Source organism: Durio zibethinus, chromosome 5, assembly GCF_047325235.1.
Source record: "Durio zibethinus cultivar Kanyao isolate XHJ-2024 chromosome 5, ASM4732523v1, whole genome shotgun sequence".
NCBI classification, from domain to species: domain Eukaryota; kingdom Viridiplantae; phylum Streptophyta; class Magnoliopsida; order Malvales; family Malvaceae; genus Durio; species Durio zibethinus.
In genome coordinates, this window is record NC_143166.1 from 3,668,853 (window position 1) to 3,678,371 (window position 9,519).

General features: G+C 37.5%; 1 protein-coding gene across 6 annotated transcripts; it reads left to right on the top strand.

Annotated features, from left to right (window-relative positions):
- Positions 1 to 3,226: 3,226 nt before the first annotated feature.
- On the top strand, positions 3,227 to 8,877 carry LOC111282805 (uncharacterized). Of its 6 annotated transcripts, none has more exons than XM_089760645.1 (7): positions 3,233 to 4,283; positions 4,543 to 4,615; positions 4,734 to 5,178; positions 5,507 to 5,549; positions 7,063 to 7,141; positions 7,433 to 7,969; positions 8,447 to 8,877. In XM_089760645.1, the coding sequence occupies exon 1, from the start codon at positions 3,686 to 3,688 to the stop codon at positions 4,064 to 4,066; it is 381 nt and encodes a 126-aa protein (XP_089616771.1). In that variant the 5' UTR covers positions 3,233 to 3,685; the 3' UTR covers positions 4,067 to 4,283; positions 4,543 to 4,615; positions 4,734 to 5,178; positions 5,507 to 5,549; positions 7,063 to 7,141; positions 7,433 to 7,969; positions 8,447 to 8,877. The 6 variants fall into 6 exon arrangements, with proteins under 6 accessions (XP_089616772.1, XP_089616771.1, XP_089616770.1 ...); XM_089760644.1 differs by lacking the exon at positions 8,447 to 8,877 and adding an exon at positions 4,388 to 4,423 and having other exon boundaries at positions 3,330 to 4,283; positions 7,433 to 8,032; XM_089760646.1 differs by lacking the exons at positions 7,063 to 7,141; positions 8,447 to 8,877 and adding an exon at positions 8,157 to 8,280 and having other exon boundaries at positions 3,227 to 4,283; positions 5,507 to 5,603.
- The last annotated feature ends 642 nt before the right edge of the window (positions 8,878 to 9,519 follow it).

The following is a 9,519-nucleotide window of genomic DNA, read 5'->3' on the forward strand; positions in this document are numbered from 1 at the left end:
CAGAGACTACCCACTAAATATCCCAAGCTTGAGTGCCTTATATTCTGTGGGGAGGATTTTAGGGGTTGGTTGCTGAAAATGGAGCAGTTTTTTGAGGCAGACCAAACCAACTAACAGGAGAAGCTATGAGTTGTGATGATGCATTTGGAGGGTAGGGCACTGCAATGGCATCAACGGTTCATGAGGAGCCAAGGAACACTCCAGGAGGTAAGTTGGACTCATTACATTAAGGAAAGGATATCTAGATTTACTGAAAATGAGTACTTTGATCCAATGCTTGAGTTAGTAGTTTTGAAGCAAACTTATACGGTGGACGCTTATTATGAGGAGTTTGAAGGCCTGTTGAATTTGTTGCCATCACTGATGAAAACGCCCTTAGTATTTTCTTTATTAATCTAAAACTAGAGATTTCTAAACCTATCTGAATGTTCTGCCCAAAATTCCTTAACCAAGCTTATGGGTTAGCAAGGCAGATGGAATCCCTTATCCATTATGTTCCAAAGAAACCATTCTTACCTTACAAAAACCAACTTATAGCTCTTCCAGTGACAAATACAACCTCTGCCTTGACTAAATCCACATTACCACCCCTTTTGCCAAACCCTAAACCTCCAGTCTTCGCATACAACCAACCTATTAAAAATGTGAACCCTCTCAATACTTACAAGCTGACAACCAATAAACCTGAAACTACACTAATTAAAACCAACAATTCCCGAATACCAACCAAGGAAGAAAGGGATGAGAGAAGAAAGAAAGGCCTTTGTATGTGGAGTGGAATCAAATATGTGACCGGACACAAGTGCGCACAATCACAATAGTAGCAAATGTTGACTGAGGATGGTGAAAGCTACTCTAATGAGGTAGAAGAATTCTATGACTGTATTGAGACTTTGGATGAACCTAGGACTGTTGAGGAGGAAGAGGACCAGATTAGGCATGTTATTTCCTTGCATGCCTTAGTGGGAGCAGAAAAACACCAGACCATGTGGATACAGGGAAAGGTTAAAAACTAAGCAGTGATTATGCTGGTAGACTCAGGCAGCACGTATAATTTTTTGTGATTATGCTAGTAGACTCAGGCAGCATGTATAATTTTTTAAGTCAGGCAGTGCAAAAGAAGTTGGGGTGCAGTACTTCAGCTGGAGGAATAGCTGTCACAATTGCAAATGGCTCACAACTCGTAGCTAAGGATCTTTGTAGAGGCTTGAGGTGGGAGACGCACAGCTTGGTGCAACACACTGACTTTTTGGTCCTACCTCTAAGAGGATGCGATGCAGTATTAGGGGTACAATGGTTGTAATCGTAGGTCCCATCATGTGGGATTTTGGCAAGCTAACTATGCAGCTTGCTGTGAACAACATGTGGGTGACTATTCAAGGGCTGGGGGCAACTCAAGTACATTTACCAAGTAAGAAGCAGATGGCTAAACTTACAATGTCCCACAAGGTTGGTGGGTTGATGTTGATCACTAGCATTGGGGTGGAATCTAGTCAGACAGGTGCCCCACAAAAAATGAAGGGGTCTACTATCCACCATGACTTGAAATATCTATTGAGCCAACACTCAAAAGTTTTGAGTTACCACCTTCTAGACCCTAGGATCATAAGATACCCCTTCTAGATGAATCTTAAGCAGTTAAGATCAGACCCTACAGGTACCTTATGGACCAGAAAAATGAGATAGAAAGAAGGTTGCTGAGATGAAGGCTGGCATTATAAGGGACAGTAATAGCCCGTTTGCATCACCGATTGTGCTCGTTAAAAAGAAAGACGAATCTTAGTGTCTTTGTGTTGATTATAGACAACTCAACAAGATGACGCTAAGAGGCAGTTACCTATTCTCTTGGTAGAGGAGTTGTTGGACAAATTAGCGAGTGCTTGCTGGTTTTCGAAGCTGGATATCACCAAATCAGAATGGACCCTGCAGACATCCACAAGACAGCATTTAGGACACACCATGGACATTATAAGTTCCTAGTGATGCCCTTTGGGTTAACAAATGCCCCTTCCACCTTTCAAAGTTTAATGAACATTATTTTTCAGCCTTTCCTTAGGAAATTTGTTTTGGTATTCTTTGATGATGTTTTGATCTATTCATCAACTTAGGCTGATCACTTAAACCATTTGCAACAAGTGTTTGAAGTCTTGTTATCACAGCAGTTGTATGTCAAACTGTCTAAATTTGACTTTGGGGCCTCTAAGATCGAATATCTAGCGCATGTCATCAGTAGTGAGGGTGTGAAAATAGACAGTAAGAAGATTAATTGTGTGCTCTAGTGGTCAGTACCTACAATTATAAAGGAGTTGAGGGGATTTTTGGGGTTGTCTGGCTATTACTGTCGGTTTATACAAAGCTATGGTAATATTACAAAACCTCTTACTGATCTCTTGAAGAAGAATGCCTTCTATTGGACAAAAGCAGCCACCATGGCTTTTAAGAAGTTGAAGCAAGCCATAACATCAGCCCCTGTATTGGCTTTACTAGATTTCAACCCCACCTTTGTTGTTGAATCTGATGTTTCCAGTGGTGGCATTAGTGCCATTTTAAGCCAGAAGGGTAGGCCAATATCTTACTTTAGTAAGGCTCTATCCACTAAACAACTCTTACTGTCTGTGTATGAAAGGGAGATGTTGGCCATCTTGGCAGCTGTTAAAAAGTGGAGTCCTTACTTGATCAGAAAACACACACTCTAGCTCAACAACTTTGGGTGTTGAAGATGATAGAATTTGACTACGAATTGGTTTTCAAGAAAGGATCATCCAATAGTGTTGTTGATGCCTTATCCAGAGCTCATGCAACCAGCTTATGTGTTATTTCTGCTGTCAACACTGAGTTGGTAACAAGGATTCGAGAATCCTGGCTGAAAGATCCAGCTCTTATCCATTTGCTTCATAAGATTAAGAGTGATCCTACTCAATTTCCAAAGTATTCCTGGCAGGCAGGACAATTAGAAAGGAAAGGCAAGTTAATGTTGGGGGTTGATGCAGAACTAAGGAGAAATTTACTGCAGTATTTCCAGGGGTCTGCTGTAGGAGGACATTCGGGGATGGAATCTACAATAAGGAGGTTGGCTAGTGTTGTCTATTGGAAAGGTATGAAATGAGCTGTCATGTAGTTTGTATGGGAATGCTCTATATGTCAATTAAACAAATATGACAATCGTGCTTATCCCGGACTATTGCAACCACTACCCACCCATTCCTGACAAGATTTGGTCTGCTGTGTCCAGGACTTTATTGAAGGTTTTCCAAAGTCTGCTGGTAAAGAAGTAATTTTGGTGGTTGTTGATCGCCTCAATAAGTATGCTCATTTCATATTGCTTTCTCATCCTTTTACTGCCATCACAATAGCCCAAGCATATTTGGACACTGTGTACAAACTTCATGGGGCACCAGACTCAATTCTATCAGACAGAGACAAGGTTTTTACTAGCCTGTTTTGGAAGGAGCTATTCAAGTTGCTTGGTGTTGAATTAAAATTTTCTACTGCATACCACCCTCAAACCAACGGCCAAACTGAGGTTGTTAACCGATGTTTGGAAACCTATTTAAGGTGTATGTCAGGGGAGACACCTAAATAGTGGGCCAAATGGATTCCTTTGGCTAAATGGTGGTATAATACAAGTTTCCATTCCTCGACCCAGCACACTCTTTATGAAATTGTCTATTGGCAGCCTGCTCCTATGCCTAGGCCACACCTCCATGGTGATTCAAAAGTGGAAGTAGTTGATAGGAGCTTGCAAGCTAGAGAAGCCACTGTTCGACTCTTGAAGTTTCATTTGAATAGGGCTCAGAACAGGATGAAACAAGCAGCTGATAAGCACGAGTCAGATAGACAGCTGGAGATTAATGATTGGGTCTATGGTAAATTTCAACCTTATCAGCAGAAGTCAGTTGCTCATCGATCTTATCCTAAGTTAACTGCTTGTTGTTTCGGTCCTTACAAAGTGCTGGAGAAGATTGGAGCTGTAGCTTATAAACTGCAGTTGCCTAGTGAGGCTAAGATTCATCGTGTTTTTCATATCTCGCAATTAAAGAAGCACATTGACCGTTTGACAACATAAGTACATTTGCCTTTGGCAGATGAGGAAGGTGTCTTAGCCAAAGAACCAGTAGCTGTTCTGGATAGAAAGATGATTAAGAGAAAAGGCTGTGCTATCACAGAAGTTTTGGTGTTGGAGCAATTCTCTTCCTGGAGATGCTACTTGGGAGATTTTATTTGATTTACAAAAGCGGTTTCCTTCATTCAATCCTTGAGGCCAAAGATTGCTTAAGGAAAAGGTATTGTTATGAGTGGGAGTGTTGTAGTCAAAAGAGTTGACTTTTTATTTCTGTTATTTTTGTTATAATCTGATATTCTGCTATTTCTATTAATTTTTGTTCAGAGGCAGTTACAGGATTCAATTGAAATGTTAAAAGAGGTTTGAAATGGATGGAAAATCACAAGAAATATTTCAAGAAATTCTGAAATTCTCTTTTCCTTATTCTCTCAACATTTCTTCCTTCTTTACAGCTTTCTTTTCTGGGTTTTCATTTACAGTCTTGGTAGAAGCCACATCAGTTTGATGTACAGGGCTGATGGAAAGGCAGGGCAGCCTGTAGAGAACCCACAGGTATTTTAAGAGCCACTGATTGAAAATCCTGCTCTCCCCTATTTGCCACTGCCCTTTCTCCCTTTTTACAAAAATGTAGAAAATTTTGATGATTGAAGACCTAACCTAATTTCTGCAGATTCTCCTGGTCTTGGCAATCGCACATCGGCTGAATGAAACACTACATCAAAATATTAGGTCTATTTATTGAGCAAATGAGGGCAATTGATCACGTGATGCTCACGTGGTGTAAATATCTTAATTTCAATTAATACGCAGAGCAAGACAGGAATGGCGACAGCCAAAACGAATAGAAGTTACTGAACATCTCCAACAGCCAAGTAACCGAACATAAAAATGAGATTCAGACACTGAACGGAAACTTTGTTTGAGTTTCTAAATTCTCAAGTTTCATGCCGTCGTTAATGCCCATGTGCTTTTGCCAAATTGCTTGAGATTGTTTTTTCCCCTTGCCTCGGCAAATTTCCTTGGAGAGTTCTATATCTTCTCTAGCTTTTACTCTTAGCCACTCAAGGCATTGACATACGCATCATGCAAAAGAAATCTTGTTGCCTAAAACCCAGGTGCGTCGTAACTGCATAATCTCCATCCATATTTTATCTTTACATTTCCATGTTTGGTTGTCAAGAAACTGCATGCTAACAAACTGCCAAGTTTGGCCTCTCTTGCATAAAGTCCGTTAGTTCAATTCTCACAACTTCAAATTCCATCCAGAATTTTGAAGAGGGAGACCGAGAACTTGTATTAGAAAACAAAAGGTGTTTTTTTATTTGAAAGAAACCCGTCTTCTAAATCTCATTGTTCTAACTCTCATTGTTTTTGTTTTCTTTTTGTACGGTTTGCAGCAGTGGATTCGATTCTCTGGATTCTAACTCAAATTGTGTTTTGCAGGATTATATATGCTTTGATGAGCTAGGCATGTTCTTTTGGCGCAGTAAGTTTGTTTCACAGGGCACAGACTGTCTCAATAGTGCATTCATGTGGCATCGTATGAATCAAATTTATGTTTAGTAATTTTATTTGTCTTTACAGTACCACCATTCGCATTTGTTTTAAATGAATGATTAAAGCAACCTTTTATTCTATTTAGATTATTGTTGTTTTAATTCTGCTATGAAGTAGTCAGAGTAGAGTTCTAGGATTGAATTGGAATGGGAAGAATGATGCAAGGTAATACATGTCTTTGTGTATGATAAATTTGAGAGGCTATTTAAAGTAAAATATAAGTACAGGTGAAAAGCCAAATAGGATAAATGACTAGGGGAAACACTGCCAAGCAAATCCATTTGTTTAGTTGTAGATTGTCTGGTTAAACTCATATGTTGAAAGGTAACTGCTGAGTTCTAATTCTGAATTCTTTTGCTTTGAAAGTGAATTATGTGATTCAAATTCGACCATATTTTCTTAACATGATAATCTTAACTGCTTCCAAGTGTAGTGATCCTAGCGATCATAAATATAGGATGGTATTTGAAGCTTTAGTGAGACTGGTCAGTGAAGAACAGAGAAATATTGGACTATTAAGTCTTCTTTATTCACTGTGTGAATTGTATTTATAGATCTGGTTGCAATGTGAGATTATATTTTGAACTTAGAAGCTATGACATAATGGAGTGGTTTGAAGTTGACCATAAACAATTGTTTTATGGTTCATTGAAATGATCTCCCTAGCAGCTGCAAAAGGGATGCCAATGAGGCCCTAGAAGATTATCAAAATCTGTTATTCTTGTTGGACAATAAAGGAAAATGAGATCATTATAATACTCAATTGGCTGTTTTGTAGGGTACATTAGTTGGTTTCTACTGATTATGATGTATTTGAATTTTCTAAGCTTCCTCGCTTGCCCGGTTTCCCTTTAAGTTATTTTTTCCTCCCCGTACAATGCCTTGGTGTAGCAGAAAGTTTTTTTCCTTGTCTTTCTATCTACTGTATCTGCATTTCCTTTCATTTCTTTTCTCAGAAGTTCTGTAAATCAGTGCAAATTTGGGTATATTTTAAACTTTCTTGAGGTCATCAATACCATGTTTTCCTTAATTTTCAACCTGTTAACAACCATTTGTTTCTGATGGACCAAATTAGAAATTTTGTTTCTCTGCACACACACACACACACACACACAAACTTGTAGCACATTTCATTGCCATAAATTGGTTCTTCTCTTATGCTATTTTCTGCCAATGTCAAGGTGCTTGCCTTTATCTTTCTGAGGCCCCTTTTTTTGCTCTAACTTATTTAATAGCTGTTTTACTTACCCAACCAAGCATGCTAACCAGGTCCTTAGGTGCACTTGTGAAAACTTTGCAAGTTCCATTTATTCCATTATAGAAATTTTATATATGCCTCTTCGCCTTTTTATGGCTTATTTTAGCATCTCATACATCAAATTAGGATAGTGATACTGAACTTTTCTCGCATATTTTTTTAAAATTTCCTCCTCCTCTTTCAGTGTTTTAGCAGGCAAGGTTTGAGAAGTGCTGTAGTCTTTGAAACAGAGCGGATATAGAATGCTTTAGGTAGAAAATGAGGTAATGTACTACATTCAGTTTTCTGGTTGCTTAAAGCACGATTATTGAGGAGTGCTTTACATTGAGTTGCCTTCAATTAATCTCAGGTTTAATAAGTTGTGTGTAATTATTAAATTATTTATTTATAGTTCTCAGAGCAACAAAAGGAGAGGGGCAAGAAAAAGAACTATATATTAACATTCCTTCAACAAAATGCTGATTGTTATGTTGTGCATGAATTTGAGTTTGCCTATCTTGTTCAATGGTTGCAGAATCCAATAAACTGATTTGAACTTTTTTCTTTTGTTACAGATGATGCTAGAGGATTTAGAAGCAGGAGGAACAGTGTATCTTGTATATCCAGTCGAGCAATTACCTCAGCTTCGGGCTGCTTCTGCAGATCTTGAGACCATATCAAATCAGTTTTGGGCTTATAACTCTGGCTTTTTACATGGAAGAATGAAGGGTGATGAAAAGGAAGAAGCATTGAGAAGGTTTAGGTCTGGAGAAACAGATTTTTTGCTTTCCGCTCAGTAATTGAGATTGGTGTTGATGTTCCAGATGCATCTATGATGGTTGTTATGAATGCTGAGAGATCTGGAATACCTTAGTTACACCAACTTAGATGGCGAGTTGGTCGTGGGGAAAGAAAGTCTATAATTATATATTAGTAGCATCTACTGCTTGAGAAATCATCAGATTGCTTCCTCTTAGCTAGTGTGGATCTTCTTCTACGAGGACCTGGTTATTTTTGCTTGGCAAAAAACATTCAGGAACCTTCCTGAATTTCCTATTGCCAGACTGGAAATGGATGGGAATATTTTGCAACAGGCAAATGTTGCTGCATTGGTAAATGTTATCCCTCTTGCCCTTGTTACTTAAATGCTTTCTTTTAAAATTTCTTTTGACTCAGGCATGTCGTCCCATAGCATATAGTTTTCCTTGTTAATAGTTATCCATCACTGGGAATATGTGTGTCCACATTCCTGATTGAGATACTAGTTTTCTCTAAACAATTGTAACATTGCATGTGCAGGGATTTTTCTGCTAGGAGTGGATGTTTAAATAATTATTTCGCACAAACACTGAATGTCATAAAGAAAACACATATAACATGAGACGTTAATCCACAGAAATAATTATGTCACACAAACACCTATAGTGCTGTAGATCTGGTTCACAACTACTGACAATGCCATGTCTTTGTTTCCAAGTCCCAATGGTAGGCTATAAGCTATAACGTACCGCATTAATTGACCTCTCAGAATGAGTTCCACTGTTAATTTTGGTTTTTAAATCTTGAGTGATTCTCATGACTTGGAGCAGTTTCCAGCACTCAAAGCAGAACTTAGCTTGTGACAACCACTCTGTCTTCTGGGTGATTGAGCTAGGGCATGGTCAAGTCGTATCATAATTTAATATTGAACAGGGGCTGCGGTTAACTAAAGAAAAAGGATGAATTACTATTTTACGAGTTCAGAGTAGCGGGGCATGTTAATTACTGCATCTAGCCAGTTTCTAGTGAAAGTTGCATCCAGGAATTCTTCAAAATTGCAGGGCTGTTTCATTGGATCAATTCTTTTGCTTTCAAGTATTCAAGTAGATTGCAAGGTAGTTTTGCATTCGATTGTCAATTTGCCATCCTAGCAAAATTTTAGTTGTTTTGTGCTATGTGGGAGAGCTTGCTTTGTTTCTGGTGTTGAACAGCATAGTGCTAGAGAATGTTAAAAGAAGAGAAAAAAAATACTACTTCCTCTGTCCCATTTTCTTTTTCATCTTTCTTTTTTGAAATATCCCAAAATTATATCATATTTTTTCTTAACATTTAAAACTCGTATTTTGTTATATTTTAAAATTATCTTTTATGTTTTTTTTTTTTTTTTTTTTTACCTTTTGATAATAAAAATCATAAAATTTTAATTTTATAAAAAAATTTTAAATTTTTTTAAAAAATTAATAAAAATTAATATATAACAAATATTTTTTTATCAGAGGGACTAATACTTTAGTCATGCTTGTTTAAAGGGAAAAAGTAGAGTAGGAAATGGGAAAATTAAGATGACCTGGTCAAATTGTGTAGGTTTTTTTTAATCTCTTCACTATGTACAAGTGTGATTTTTATTTTATTTTATTTTATATTATATATTCTGCTCATTTTTGTTCCTTCCGGGCCAAGGAAATTGAAAATTTTTACTCTGTGTTTAGAACTGTTAATTAAAAAAGGAGAAAGAAGGATTTCTTTCTTTGACTTTTCTATTGTTCTTAATTTTATTCATTACTTTTTCTAGCTTCCAATCAAACAATATCCATCTTGCAGAAGGCGATAAATCTTTAAACGTTGTGCAGTATTTTATTTAGCTTTTGTTTCATTGTTTTTGAATTGACATCTACCAAACATT